The sequence below is a fragment of the Eschrichtius robustus genome, chromosome 8 (genome assembly GCF_028021215.1).
Source record: "Eschrichtius robustus isolate mEscRob2 chromosome 8, mEscRob2.pri, whole genome shotgun sequence".
Taxonomy (NCBI): Eukaryota; Metazoa; Chordata; class Mammalia; order Artiodactyla; family Eschrichtiidae; genus Eschrichtius; species Eschrichtius robustus.
Genome location: NC_090831.1, coordinates 78,528,732 through 78,544,897, shown reverse-complemented (window position 1 = coordinate 78,544,897; position 16,166 = coordinate 78,528,732). Strand labels below are relative to the sequence as shown.

Below are 16,166 nucleotides of genomic sequence, written 5' to 3'. Positions count from 1 at the left end.
TAAGTATAAAATTATTAGAACATTAATAATTTGGTATCAGAGAAGAAAATAAGAAATAAACATTAGTACTACGTTAAATTTTTGTTTCTATTTTTAACTTCTAATTGTAAATCAACGGAGTTTGACAATTGTTTTCTTCCACCATTCTTACACTTTCTCCCAATCTTTTCACGTGATTTTCCAACCAACACTGCGTAATTTTTATGCAAGTAAATGCTACTTTCTAATTAACATCCTGAATTAATATATGCAGCTGATTTAAGGCATGTATTTCAGATATAATAGGATTGACTTCTTAAAAGTTTCCTGAAGCAAAAATTAAATACTAAAAGTTCATATTAAAATCAGACCTGCAATATATTTATTAAACTTAAAAAACAACAAAATACAACCCACTTTCATCCCTGGTAATGACATATATTTTTAATCACACAGATTCACACTAGCCAAAATTAGTGTGGAAAATACTTTTCTGGAATCATCTTGCTTTGATGTAAATGATCAGCATTAAATTAATTGTAAGACAAATACTGAAAAAGCCTTGAAACTATTTTCCGATTTAAATTCATTTAACCACACAAATTTCCTTTAAATCTGTTTTATTAATAAAAGTATGTCAATTACCACTATTAGTTATGATCTCCAATATCCAAAATATTTAGTTTATTAATTTTAATTTGAATTCTAATTAAGTTAAGCATTTTCAGTATTTGATGGCAAGTTCAGAGCAATTACTTTAATACAGACTTTTTTCAGGCATATTTATAGAAATTCAAATTTTATCTGCTAAGGAACTGACTTAGTATTTATCAGCAGGTAAACTAGCAAGCAGGAAAGCACATAATTAGTCAAAATAACAATGTTATTTTTCTATTTATCATACTTCTATAAATATAACCAAACAAGATATTCAAATAACACAAGCAGATATATTACATTATTAGTGTACTAAAATGTAATGTGATGGATGCACATTAATTTAAGAATAACTTAATTTGGGAACATGACAAAATTTTAGTTACTTACAATTAGATGATTTTGATACAAAGCATTCAGAATATTTTCAATAACTTTTGAAAGGCTAAATATTAACGCTTAAAAAAATCAGTAAGCCAATAATTTTTTTCCTGATATACAGTTTTAGAAATACCTCAAAGGCAAGCATACAAACAATATTAAGATCGCTAAAATGTGACAATTGGCTAACTTGACAATGGCATGCAGCTCAATGTTTTGGCAATGGAAAAAACCCAAAATGATTAAGTGTCATTAAGGTAAATGTAGCTGGCTGATAAGACAGAAAAACAGAGTAGCAGAGAATGTCCTGGAATGACATCATACCTGACGGACGTGTGACGGATGCCTCTCCATATTGATGCAACTCTAAAAATACATTTTTCATCGCATAAATAAAGCCAGACTTTAAACTGACAATAAATTAACAAAATACAAACAAACTACTGGCCCATTTTTACTTCACTCATTTGGTAAAGCAACTACTTCCCTAATTAATTGTCCATAGGCTATAACACCTGAAAACGATAGAAGCAAAAGAGGTGTTTGAGATGAGGCAGAGAAGAAGGATGGATATGCAAAGTTGTAAAAATACTTGGATACTCCTTACTTTTCAAGAAAGCTGCACTGAATTAATAGTCAGAGGATCCTGTCATCTAACCATGAATGTGTTTATTATTCTTATCTGTGGGACAGAATATATTTTGTAACAAAAGGCTCAGACTTTCTGAGTTAGTCCAAGTTTCAAATATTCATTTCCCTACTCTCATCAAATTGTTCTGGAAATGTCATTATTTGTCAAACAAACTACATCTCTCCAATGTAAAAGATTTCTGGAAGAAGCAATTTTATTTTTTCATTAACCAAATTAGTTTTGGAACATTACTCTCAAGCTCAAAAACTCAGATTAAACTAGTTTTACTCTGAACTTTGAAAATTTGTCTGAAAAAAATCAATGAACCCAACCTTTGATCTAAACATTTTGTAATGACCTTTAAATCACAGAGTTTTGACTAGATTTAGTATAATTGTATTTTATTAAGTACATTTTAAAGTGTTTCATTAATAGGCTATGGATGTTAACTGTTCATTGGTTATTAAGAAGTTACTAAATACAACCTGCTAATATATTTCAATCTCATATTCTTATCTCTAACAGAACTGAATAACCAACAATCTAAAGTAGAAGGAAGAGAAAAAAGAAAGTACTGGCTTTTAAACACAGGAGATGTTAACCTCACTCAGAGTAGAAATACAAATTAAAACTATGTTATAATAACATTTCCTTCCTGTCACATTAGCAGGAATCCAAATATTTGATAACATTCTGTAGATAGGAAAATGCCTATTGGCCCATAGTCCTAACAGGCTGGTGGAAGAACTGGTTTAATCCCTTGGGAGGACAATGCAGCAAAGCTATCAAAATTATAAATGCAAAAAACCTCTGACCTAGTAATCCACCTCTGGGAATGTGTTCAACAGCAGTGTTACTCAGATATATGCAAAATGACTTACGTAGAAGACTATTAACTGTTGAATATGTCCTAATCACAAAAGATTGGAAGCAATCTTAACTGTTTAACAATAGGGAGTGAGGACTAGACTGGTAGTAGATTAGAAGGGAGATTTCAGCTGAATACATATTCCTATTTCTTGACTTCTAGAACCATGGGAATGATTCACCTATTCAAAAATTAAATTCTTATGGTAATGAAAGTAGAGATAAAATGACTCCCACTTCTGACTAAGAGAAGTAACAAGGACCCACCCTCTAACCTGAAACAACTAAAATACTGGACAAAACATATGAAATGTTTGTCAAGACATCAGACAACAAAGACAGTGATCCCTAAAAACTGGAAATAAACAAGATGAACTATACAATTGCCCCAATTAACCGCACAGAAAAAGTTTCCAGGCTGTAACCCAGGAAGGGGGACTCTAGGTAGAGCCTGGTGGTCTCCAAGTTGAGGAGATGAGCTGAGAGACAGGGAGATCAAGGGGGTTACAGTGCACAGAACAGAGTGACAGTGAGGAAAGGGTTACACAGAGAAAGGGCTCAAGAACTAGAGGACTCCCTCCAGCGTTCAGCTGAATACTCATCAGTGCACGTCATGAGTACGATCAGGTAAAGAATCAGCATTATGGGGAACAATATCAGGAGGTCATGCAGGGTCAGAAATAGTTCCTGTTATCACCAGTGTGAGTGGAAAAACTTCATAATTCATGAAGCATTCAGTATTCGGAAGGGTTCTGCCCTAGACTTAATCCTACTCTGGTTGCACCTAACAAAGCTTAAAAAGCACAATCTGAAAGGATCTAACTGCTCCCACATAATGTAACTATCCTAGAACAAAACCTGAGAATATTTCTAAGAATACAAAAATATCCAGCACTCAGCAAGGTAAAATTCATATCTGGCAGCCAATCAAAAATAACCAGACATGCAAATAAGCAGGAAAATACAACCTAAAATATGGAGAAAAATGAACCAATTAAGAGTGACCCGGTACAGCCACTATGGAGAACAGTATGGAGGTTCCTTAAAAAACTACAAATAGAACTACCATATGACCCAGCAATCCCACTACTGGGCAGATACCCTGAGAAAACCATAATTCAAAAAGAGTCATGTACCAAAATGTTCATTGCAGCTCTATTTACAATAGCCAGGACATGGAAGCAACCTAAGTGTCCATCATTGGATGAATGGATAAAGAAGATGTGGCACATATACACAATGGAATATTACTCAGCCATAAAAAGAAATGAAATGGAGGTATTTGTAGTGAGGTGGATGGAGTTAGAGTCTGTCATACAGAGTGAAGTAAGTCAGAAAGAGAAAAACAAATACAGTATGCTAACACATATATATGGAAACTAAGGAAAAAAAAAAAAAAGGTCATGAAGAACCTAGTGGCAAGACGGGAATAAAGACACAGACCTACTAGAGAATGGACTTGAGGATATGGGGAGGGGGAAGGGTAAGATGTGACTAAGTGAGAGAGTGGCATGGACATATATACACTATCAAACGTAAAATAGATAGCTAGTGGGAAGCAACCGCATAGCACAGGGAGATCAGCTCTGTGCTCTGTGACCACCTAGAGGGGTGGGATAGGGAGGGTGGGAGGGAGGGAGATGCAAGAGGGAAGAGATATGGGAACATATGTATATGTATAACTGATTCACTTTGTTATAAAGCAGAAACTAACACACCATTGTAAAGCAATTATACTCCAATAAAGATGTTAAAAAAAAAAAAAAAAAGTGACCCGGAAATGACAAATGGGACTGATTTAGTAGGCAAGGACATTAAAATAGTTATTTTTAACTTTACATATTGTAGTCATATGTTCAAGAAGCTGGAGGAAGGATTCGGCATGTTAGGTAGAAACACGGCAGATATAAAAAGATTCCATTCAAATTTCTAGAGATGAAAACAAAAATATCTGAGATGAAGAGTACACTGGATATGATAAACAGATTAGACATTTTAGAAAAAAAAAAATAAATTTGAAGACAAAGCAATAGAAGCTGTCTGACATGAAAAAGTGGGAGAAAACAAGACTGAATAAATGAAAAGAGTATCAGTGAGCTATGGGACAACTCCAAGGAGCCTAACATGTATAACTGGTGTCACCAAAGGACAGGAGTAACAGAGGAACAGAAAAGATATTCCAAGTAATAACAATCAAAAAAATTTCCAAATCTAATGAAAGAGTCTTTTTAACAACGGAAGCTGGAAAAACTGGATACCTACATGCAAAAACAAAAACCCCAAACCAACGCTTTGATCCATATCTTATACCCTATATAAAAATGCAGTGTAAATGGATCACAGAGCCAGATGTAGAGTATACAACTATAAAACTTTTAGAAGAAAACATAGGAAAAAATCTTTATAACCATGTGTTGTACAAAGATTTTTTCACACAGAACAAAAGCATGATCCATAAAAAAAAAAATGGACAAATTAGACTTCATCAAAATTAAGAACGTCTGCTCTTTGTATTACAGTGTTAAGAGAATGAAGACAAGCCCCTTCTCACTTGGAGAAAATCTTTGTAAATCATAATTTCGGTAAAGTACTTGTATCAAGACATAAAGAACTCCCAAAGCTAAATAATAAGGAAAAAAACAACTCAATAAAAAATGGATGAAAGATTTGAAGACATCACCAAAGTAGTCATAAGCATGGCAAATAAGCACATGAAAAGATGCTCAATATTAGCAGTCATTAGGGAAATGCAAATTAAAATCATGATGAGACACCATGACACACCTATTAGAATGGCTAAAATTATAAAGACTGACCGTACCAAATGCTGGTGAAGATGTACAGTAATTGCAGCTTTCCTATAGTGCTGGTGGGAATGTAATTAGTACAACCACTTTTGAAAACAGTATGGCCATTTCTTTACAAGTTCAACATATACCTACCAAATGACCCAGTACTTCAACTCTTAGGTATTTACCTGAGGGACTTACATGTAAATGTCCATAGCATCTTTATTTATAATAGCCCTGAACTGGAAACAACAAAAATGTTCATTAGCCAGTTAATGGATAATCAAACTGTGGTACAGCCATGCAATGGAATACTACTTGTTAATAAAAAGGAATCAACTACTGATACACATAAAAACATGGGTAAATCCCCAAATAATTATGCTGAGTGAAAGAAGTCAGATTAAAAAAAAAGCAAAATCAAAGGATTCATGTTGTATGAATCCATTTATATAAAAATATAGAAAATGTAAACTAATTTATAGTGACAGAAAGAAGAGCAGTACTTGCCTGGCATGAAGGTTGGGCTGGGAGTAAGGAGCAGGAGGGAAGGATTACAGTGGACCCAAGAAAACTTCTGGGGGTGATAGATATGTTCACTGTCTCAACTGTGTTGAGGGTTTCATGGGTACATAATAGATATGTCCACATTTATTAACTGTATGCTTTAAGTATATGCTATTTATACAAACTTTACCTCAAAGATACCTTTAAAAAGTAAAGCTAAAAATAGTCAAAGTACTGACAAAGTAAAATATTGCACAGGAGTATGCTGTGCCTATGCAAAGGATAATAATTAGCAGCAGAAGAAAAATCATCAAATGGATGAAAGGCTGGAGAAACATCTCCAATCATGACCTTTGTCGTAAATCAGAAGGAGGCTGGTAATTCGTTTGGGAATGTGCTGGCTGAACATGGTACAAGTGCTGCGTACACACTCTCAGTCTCAAGCCATAGTTTCAGGTCCACCTGAGTTTACACATCAGAGTAAGTGACAAGGTAGTGAATGCAGTGATCAGAGTTGCTAAGAAGTTCTCTACAATAATAACAGATAATTAAGGGAGAATGTTATTTTTCTAAAGATTTTCAAAGTGTATGAACTCAGCCTATTCAAATGCGCACTCACAAACAACATATTTTGAGATCAGCAAGGAAACTAGATTATATATTTGGTTTAAAAAGCTTTCAGGGGCAGTTCACACTTCTGTATGGTAAATAACCATACGTGGGCCACAAGTTTAAGCTTCTGTTAGTTAAAAAAAAAAAATTTTTTTTAAATTTATTAACCTGGCTGCTCTGAAATCATACTACTAATAATTCTTAATTTACATTACACTTGAGTCATTAGTTCATGCAAGGCCTGCTTTTATTTTTTTATTTTGTTAGTTTTAACAATATAATAAAAGCCATGAGCTTGCCACTCAAAGCAGAGGCTAGAAACCTACATGGTCCTCCTGCCCACATTCCATTCCATCCCACCACCCTCGCTTCCCCAACAATGAAGGTAACCCTCATCCTGCATCTTGTGTCCACAAACTCCTTGCTTTCCTTTTGGTATAGTTTTATTAAACCTATATGTAATCTGTAAAAGTATATATATCTAGTTATTTAAAACTTAAAAAAGATAGTATCATGCTCTGTGCATGTACTCTTTTGGGGAACTGACATGCTTGTTAACATGTTTCTAGCTGTACATATTGCTCTAAGAAATTACGTGTCTTAGTATACGTAAACATTCAACCCTAATAATGCTAAACCTTTTTCCTCCCAACGTGGTTATACCAATTTGCACTGCCACCAGCAATGTAGAAGAAATACTCTATATTCACAGTTACATTTTTTGCCAACTGAATGTTATAAAATGGTATCTCACATTGTGATTTTTAATATCTCTTCATATGTTTACTGACCATGTATCCCCTTTTACTTGATTTGTGTATGTAGCGTTTCATATATTATCCCTGTGAATAACCAGTTTCATTCATTGAATAGTCTTTCTCACTGAAAGACATATCTCCGTCAGATATCTAAGAAATATATGTGTGTAGGTCTCTTTCTGAACTCTCTCTTCCACTGTTCATTCTGTCTAGTCCTAAGCCAATAATATCACGTATCTTAATTCCTACACATTAATAATAAGCCCCTCTTCCTGCTTTTCTGCCTCAAAAGTGTCTTGGCTATGCATCTTATCAAATACCATGAAAAACCTTATTGAAATTTTCACTGGAATTTAACTGAATCTACAAGTCAATTTAAGGAAAACTGATATCTTCATAATATTGTCTTCCTGTCCATGAACATGATATATCTGTTTACTTAGATCTTACTAATTTTTTGTGCATGGAGGTCTCGAATATTTTTGTCAGATTTATTCCTAGACATAAATGTGACATTCTCTGACTCTACTGTAAATGTCCTAGTTAATTTCTAGATGTTTACTTACGGCATATAGAAATGCAACTGACTTTTGTATATTAATCTTATTTTCAAGTATCTTGCTAAATGATTTCTAATAATTTATAGTTGGGGGGGTTTCAAATAAAAAATCTTACTATTTGAAAATAATATTTTATTTTCTCCTTTACAAGCCTTTTGCTTCCATAATTAATTTATTTTTGTCTTCACGCGCTTATGGAACTTTCCATAAAATATTGAACATAAGTGCCGCTAATGAACATCCTTCTCTAGTTCTGAATTTTTTTTAACGAAGCAATGACTTTATTAATCCTTGTTTTAAAACTTTATGTTCTGGCTTCTTTGGCTTAATTAACTGCACAATAAATAACTGTATAAACAATCATTTAAAAAGCAGCAGTGTCCAAGAGCCTCAGAATTTAAAATATTACAGGTTTCGATATTTCACTATATCCTAAACAAAATTTTTTAGGAGTCAAAATTCTTGAAGTTTCATTTTTTTTTTTTTTTTTTAAAAGAAGTGGTCAATTCCCTTTGCTTCACTGTTGGAAGCCTCATCAAAATTCTGAACAAGATCACCCTCCTCCCCAGTAGCAAGTGGAGCTTTTCCATCCAGCTTATGCCAGGATCTTGAAAACTTGCTGACACCAAGCTGGTCTGAGATTGGGGTGACCTTTCTGTCAAGGGCTTTGTCTCAGCATGGCTGGTAATGGTGAAAGTGTTTGCTGCCAGAGACCTCTGAGTGTTAGGACTGTTAAGGTGGAATCATCGCTCCCTGGTTTGCAAATATATTTACCTCTTTAAAAGTCAGAGATACTGTTTATTCCTAGTTTCTTTAAGGAGAACTGAAGATTTTTTATCATCTGTTATAACAGATATTTGTAATATCATCTGTTAATCTATATATCATCTAAGGGTGGTTCCTTTTTACCCTCACAATTATGCCTGAAGTTCGGCAAGTTTCTCTTGGTTTATGGTGGGTTTTTCTCATCTTAGGGTGGAAACTGGGCTTCACAGGGGCCTGGGGTTGGCACTCAAGTAGTCTCAGGCAGACCAGCTTAGACTCCAGTTCCTGATTTTAAAGAGAAATGCTTCTAACAGTCAACTATTGAGAATAATGTTTTAGGTTTTTTAATAAAAAAAAAGTAAGGTTAAGGAGGTTCTTTCCTGTTCCTGATTTACTAATCTTTTTAAAAAAAATCGTAAGTATTGAATTTTATCAAATTCTCTACTGATATTTTTCTCCTTTAATCTGTTAATGTGTTTGGTTACATATATGGACTTTCTAACATGAAACCATCCTAGCATACATGGGATAAATCCAACTTGGACATGTTATAGTATCTTTTTTATATCTTGTTAAATTTCATTTGCTAACGTATTACTGAGAATTCTTACATGTATATCCTTGAGTGAAATAAAACTGTAATTTCTTTTCATAACATTTTTTGCACCTGGGTCATAATGGCCTCAAAGAGAGAATTCCCATCAATTTGGCCTTAAATAAAGAAATGGAATTTTAAACGGCCTTTGGAAACCCAACATACATGTAAGTTGGAGAACTTCAGAATTAGCTGCAACTTCTAACCCGTCCTGGTCTTCAAATTAAAAATATAGATTCTTAGGTCTCATGAAAGATTTTGGATTTTTAGTAAGCACCTCAAAGGTTACTGATAAAGATGATCCACTGACCATGCTTTGAAAAACAGCACCCTGGTAATGCAGACCTCCTGGCTTCCATCTGCTCTCACGGCAATAAGAGAAAGAGTTAAGACAGGCCCAACAGGACTACATGGTGGAGCTTCCAGTGAGTGAAAGAGGGGCAGAGCTGGAAAGGCTGAAAGCCCTTGATTCCCATTAGTCTCTCTTAGTAAGAGGACCACAGTGTGCCCAGGACAGTCGTATTCCAGCATAATTGGTAATCATTCCCCCTCTCACTTTAAAAATGTCCCAGTTGGGCTGTGTTTTCTCTCTCCTGTTGGAAGGCTTCAGGTCAGAGTCTTCTTTTTTATGGTAAGATCGGTCTGAGACTGCCTCAGGCTTGGATGGAAGGCCTCTCCTTCCCCATTTCAATGCCCTCTCCCAGTTCTGAAGGCTACATAAAAAGCAGCGTTTGAGAAGGCACAGGACGGACAAAAATGTATGCCTAAGATAGGGCTAAATACCCTTGCATTTCACATCATTCAGACCATTCACCAGGTGCAGAATCTACAAAGGAATTTGGGCCAAAGCCCTAGCTACTAATATCACAAAAATTACTTCTTCCCATAAAAGTCCATCATAGCCATGGTGAGCTGGTAGGAATTCTGAAGTGTGAACCACAGGGGGAAAAAAAAATGTTTCTAACTATCACAACTAACATATAATTTAAAAATAAATACATAAATCTTAAGTTCTACTTTTCCAATCTACTCAGGTGTCAACGGACGAAAAAAGGTAGTCTGAGAGGTACTAGTTATTTAAAATGTCTAATTTCTAACACCAGTTCTTTCATGATTCTTTTCCTTGAAGACAAGGTCTCTACCCTTCATTTGAACCAAAGTTCACTATAAGCCTCTGTATTTTCAGAAATCCAATTTACATACTAAAATTCATGACTGACTATGCTTATCCTCCAAAGAATATAAAGCAGGTATTCAACACACATTATTTCAAAGAATTGTATAGAAATATAAACTAGTATTTTAAATTATATTATCAATATTAAAATAAAATATACTGGCAGTATCTTATGTAAAAGACCTATAATTTTACTCACACATGAAACAATAAATTTATGGAATAAACCTGAATAATTAAAGGCATCTAAAACATTGATAGATATTTCCCATGTCCTCAGTACCTAGATTCAAAAACCCTCTCCCCAGTTCCAACATGCTTATTACCATAATTGTCAACTGCTCCTTTGCCATCACTTTATTACTTTTTCCTTCTTTACCATTTCTTTACAATCACACCACCACCACCTCATCGCCACCATCACAACAATAGCGGCAGCTACTTGCTGAGCACTCAGGATGTGCCAGGTGCTGCTGTGAGAGCTTAATGTGAATTAACTCATTTGATCCTTACAACAATCTTTTAAGAAAAGAAATATCCCAACTATATAGACGAGAAAACAAAGCACAGAGAGCATAATCTAGTAAGCGGTGGCACAGGTATCTGAACCAAAGCAGTCGTCACAGCCTTCCATTAGAGTTGCCTTTCACAAATCACCCCACACCTTCAAAAATCTGCTTCCTGACTACACGATCTCATCTCTCTCCTTTTTGAAATTCACTCAACATAGTGTGAGGTTAGATGATCACTGTCATTAAAACATTCCTCTGCTTAATAATCTATTTTACCTAAAAATTAGTTACAAAATGTAGATCAAATGCGTACAAATCAGGTGTTCAAGATTCTTTTCATTTTGGACCCATCCTCTCTCTCTGGCCTCATTCTCTATTTAGCCCATCCCAGGAACACTAAGCTAGAGGTGATCAGGAGTACATGCTTATTTTCTCACACAGCCTGGAACATAACAGGTGTCAAAAACGTTTGCTAGATTAATGACTAAAAGCCTTTATGGTTTTTCTCATACCTAGCTGTATGTTACTGAAATGCTAGGGTTCATGGTGTTCACAGAGAGATTTCTTTCCTAATTCCTTTTGAATAGTAAGATGATATTGTTTAAAAATCCAAAAATTCACCCATGACGAAATAAGGCACTTTAGAACAATTAAACCAGATAGTTTTCTCTCTTCTCTTCTCTTTAGCAAAAAAGTAGCAACTGGTGGCTCTACCCAACAGTGTGATTAAAGAAATAAAAGCATTCTTAATATTAGCAAGAATTTTATTACTAACCTGTTGAGGAATAATGGTATCTCTATAGCTTGGTAAAATTTTCAGGGTGACACTTCCACTAATATTTTTCAGTAATTCTTGTAATTCCTTTGGATTGTTTCCAACCTCATGGCCATTGACTTCTTTAATGATATCTCCCACATGAAGCAGACCCTGTCGATCTATCATCCCTCCATGAAGGATTCGGGCAATTACCAGATCATTATTTTCAACCCTAAATGTTACACCCTAAAGGAAATAAGGAATGGAATTATTGATTTTAGGTTGTTAGGAAGAAATCTTAAATAGTCATGAACATGTATGTATAAGAAAATAATTCCAAAAGTAGGTAAGTGAATCATTCCTACTTTTCCCATGTTCTCTCCTGACTCAATACTCCAATCTCATTAAACCACGTGCAACTGTGACAACATATACCAGGGGTCCGTGGCCTGTTAGGAACCGGGCCGCTCAGCAGGAGGTGAGTGGCGGGTGAGGGAGCAAAGTTTCATCTGCCGCTCTCCATCGCTCGCATTAGCGCCTGAACCATCCCCCCCCAACCCCATGGAAACACTGTCTTCCACAAAACCAGTCCCTGGTGCCAAAAAGGGTGGGGACCGCTGACATATACCATCCCTTAAAAAAGGACTTCCATGGTAAGGGTAACTTTGAAAATGAAACATATCTTAGGTTGCATTCCACAGGATGAAAGGAAGCTTGAAGGAGCAAGAAAACGTATTTGTGCATTCTGATGGCCTTGTTCCCGGCTTTTCTCATTTTTCCACTTCACTGTTCTTATAGTCAGAGCCCAGAAATAATCATGTCAGCAGGAAATTGTCAACTTCATTACTTATAGCGTCCTACCAATGTTTTCAATTTTTGTTAATTAATTTTTATTGGAGTATAGTATAGTCACTTCAATTTTTCATAACAACCTGCTTCTGTGTTTTGATACTACAATTAGCAAGCAACCTGAGTTTACTTCTTCAAAGGGTATAGGAAAAAAATAGTTATCTTTTGAAATTTTTGCTACTCATCGGCAAACTTCTTCTCGCCTCTACTTCAGTTTAACTTTTAATTTTGGTTTAATTTTGCATGCTAAATCAAGTTGAGAGAGCAACAGCTGTGTATTTTATACACAGGCCAAAAAAGACTGATAAAACAAACATGAATAAAGTTTTCATAATGATACTAATTATGAAAGAGAGAAAAAATGAGATAGAGTAGTGACTCAGCCACAAGTATGTCAGATTTCAGATTTAAGAGGGCACTGACTTATCAACTCACCAGTGGTTCCCCAGCTCTTTTGTGAATACCAAGAATACGAATGGCATCTACTGGTAATAACTGATTATTGATGGAAGAATTATTCATTTCTGGGCTTGATGGAGGTGACTCATAACACTTTGATGCCACAATATCATGGGCCTCCAAGAGTGACTAGAAGGATTCAAAACAGCCTGTGGTTATTAATTACAGATGGAATACAGATGGAATAAGTTATTAAAAATAACTTAGTTCATTATCCCAGTAGAGTACTAAAAATTTCACAAAAGGCACAATTATTAAATTCCCAAATATGAGTTAAATCAAGTATATACAGAATCTTTTTATGACATATAAGCATGTATCATTTTACTTATTATCAAACAATATTGTATTCCTTGTTTTAAAAGATCTGAAGAGACTGATAGAGTTTTGTAACTTTTTTTGAAAGCCTTACGTTTAACGGAAACTGAACCTAGATGTCCAAGTGTGATGCAATAGAGGCACTGAATTTCATTGCCACCACTGTCATCACCATCACTCGATATTTATCAATTCCTATTTATTAGTTATCATACAAATTCAAATGGCAAGGACCGTAAGTTTTATCCTAAGCCTGTTGTTAGCAACACCACATATTTTTCACATGTACAAAATGTCTGTTAAAAAGATATCCAGTGAATAAAAATTAGCATCTTATATCAGTGATAGGAAATTTCATATTACTAATAAAGGTATAAAACTTACATTTTTTGGGGGAAAAAAGAGCCAGTAATGGTCCTGAATATAATACACTTTTACCTTCTACATTTACTGTATATGTGCTATCTTCATGGATGACTTTGATCTAGCTTTCTAGGAATTTCTTATAACTTGGGGGGTTATATTTATTTTTCATTTATACTGTAATTGTGTATACTCAACTTAAACCTAAATTTAAAAAAATTTTTTTAATGGTGGGAGTGCAAATTCAAACAAAAAAAAAAAGATCAAAATAAAGGGGGAAAATGTCAACAGGTTCAGAACAGAAGCAATCAGTATACGGGTTTAATTGGTAATTTTTGGTCATTTCATGAAAATAGTATAAGAGACTGAAGAAAAATATTCACAAATCCATATATAAGTATTATTCCTATAAATGCTGGAAGTTACTCAAATCACTAACCTGGGCTGCTTAGTTTTTACCGTATATACTCTTCTTAGGCAATATTATCTACTCCTGTGACTTGAACCACTGCTTATACACTGAGAACTCCCTTGGTTCAGAACTCTCCTGAGCTTCAGATTCATATACTAAAAATCTGCCCACAACTGGCCAAAGTCATGATAATTTGACAAATCAAAACAAAACAAAACAAAACTAAGGATTGTAGAGGATTGAAACATACTGAATTAATGAAAACTCCATAAGTCCACAATGCTATTTAAAAAACAGGACTGAAAAAACCTCCTTTGTTACCATTTGAGATTGCTATTTTAAACAATTCTTTACTTTGAAAGTTGGTAAAGCAAAGAATCTAGCATTTCCCTAACTTTTCAGTAGGAAATGCATTACAGGTTAACTAAACAGCTCAGTTGATGAGGAAAAGCTCTACTTTATATAAGAACACCAGCCAATAAATGTAGAATGAGAGAATTTGAAAAATGTCATTTTGTAACCTCTAATGAAAATATTGATTCAGGCAAGGATTATTAATTTATGTTCGTCAGTAGGTAAATGGTTGAAAGGAAACAGCATTTGTATAATGCTAGAATAATAACATACTAGATTACTTCCTAGTGGAAAGGCTTTCAAGGGTAGGATCAGGCTGTCATTGCCCTTAATCAAGGACTAATCTCAGCATCAGGAGTGATGGACCAACCAGGTATTATACGTTGTCTGATGCAGATTAATTTATGTTGTATCACCTTACTTAAGACGCATTCTAGTTCCAAATAATTAATTTGAATCATCTTTTAAGTAAAACTTCTGTTTATAAGAAATAGAAGGGATAACTAAACAACACAGCAGGAAAGCAACCAGATAAATCCAGGGAGTGGATTCTGCAGGACAATGGCCTGGTCTCTTCCATGGGTCAACATCATAATCAAGGGAGAAAGGGATGGTCCACCCAGATGCCACACATGGACCTAGGTTGAAAACTCATATGCACAAAGCAGCTATAAAGAATATTTTGGGGGAAATGGAGATATGTGAATATAGAATGTGTACTACATGAGACAGAGGTCCACTGAAATGAAAAAGTGGAAATCAACAACTGAAAAAAAGGGTAAGTTACAAAAAACGTGTGCAAAATGATCGCAATCAGTAAAGGAAAAAAATACGTATGTACATTTATGCCTAGAAAAAGTATGGAGGAATATGCACTATGGTAGTACAGTAGTGGATTGGGTAGTAAAAATGCAATGTCTTAATTTTTACTTGTTGCCATTTCATAATTTTACGTATTTATTAAACTTTATATAAATTTATGCATTAAATTTTATATACTTATACAAAAAATACAGCATGCTTGAAAAGCTCTACCAGATGCTTCTAAGGTACTGCAAACTTAATATGGCCAGTTACCTTAACATTAACATGTCCAAAACAGTTCTCCTAGAGTGGATGCCATCAACTGTCCGTCAGAAATCCTGTCCTTATCAACTTCCCACATTTCTCTTCTGCAGCTGTTACATGTAACCACTCACTAAGCCCTATTGATTTTGCTGCTTAGAACTTGAAAATCCTCACATTGCCCACTATCTGTACTGCCGTCACAACTTCTTGCCTTGGTACAAAACCATCTGGCTCCACAATCTGACCTCTCCCTGTTTAATAACCACCACCACCCACCCACCCCCGCAATCCCGAGCCAAAGTTTCCCAATGTCCTCAGGATAAAGTCCAAATAACTTAGTATGCCTTATAAGGCCTCAACTAACTGGCCTCTTCACAAAGGTGTCTTTGACATGTGTTTGTATTTTTTGTATCTAAGATACAGATTTACGTAGGAACCATCTCACTATAAACGTAAATAATTTTTGCAGTAACACTGTTAGAGAGTCACAGAAAGTCTCTGAGAAAAAGCAAAGGGGTGTTACCATTTGATTTTTAATGCTAAGATTTGCAATGGCAAGCAGGTGACACTTTATCCCAGGACCATTTATTGAACAGTCCATTCTTTCTCCACTAAAATGTAGTATCTCGGTCATAAATCAAGTTGCCATTTGTCTGTGGATGTATTTCTGGGGTTTCTATTTTTCTAATACTGCCCCAATACCACACTGTCTTAATTACAGGTTTATAAGAAGTCTCTCGACCTCCTTTTCTTCTGAAACTGATTCTTCTTTGGTAAACTGATTAACTCTTCACCT

General features: G+C 34.9%; 1 protein-coding gene and 1 pseudogene across 6 annotated transcripts in view; both read right to left on the bottom strand.

Moving 5' to 3' along the window:
* The window catches only part of PALS2 (protein associated with LIN7 2, MAGUK p55 family member), a 104,175-nt gene that overhangs the window by 17,937 nt on the left and 70,072 nt on the right, over window positions 1-16,166 (bottom strand). For 5 of the 6 annotated variants that reach the window (XM_068550004.1, XM_068550003.1, XM_068550008.1 and 2 more), the window contains 3 exons: window positions 12,832-12,984; window positions 11,566-11,793; window positions 1,342-1,383 (listed from right to left, as the gene is read on the bottom strand). In XM_068550004.1, coding sequence (XP_068406105.1) covers window positions 1,342-1,383; window positions 11,566-11,793; window positions 12,832-12,984 — 423 coding nt within the window. The remainder of the gene's footprint in view (window positions 1-1,341; window positions 1,384-11,565; window positions 11,794-12,831; window positions 12,985-16,166) is intronic. The other variant, XM_068550006.1, reaches the window with a different exon arrangement.
* LOC137768712 (transcription factor BTF3-like) lies at window positions 8,231-11,415 on the bottom strand (annotated as a pseudogene).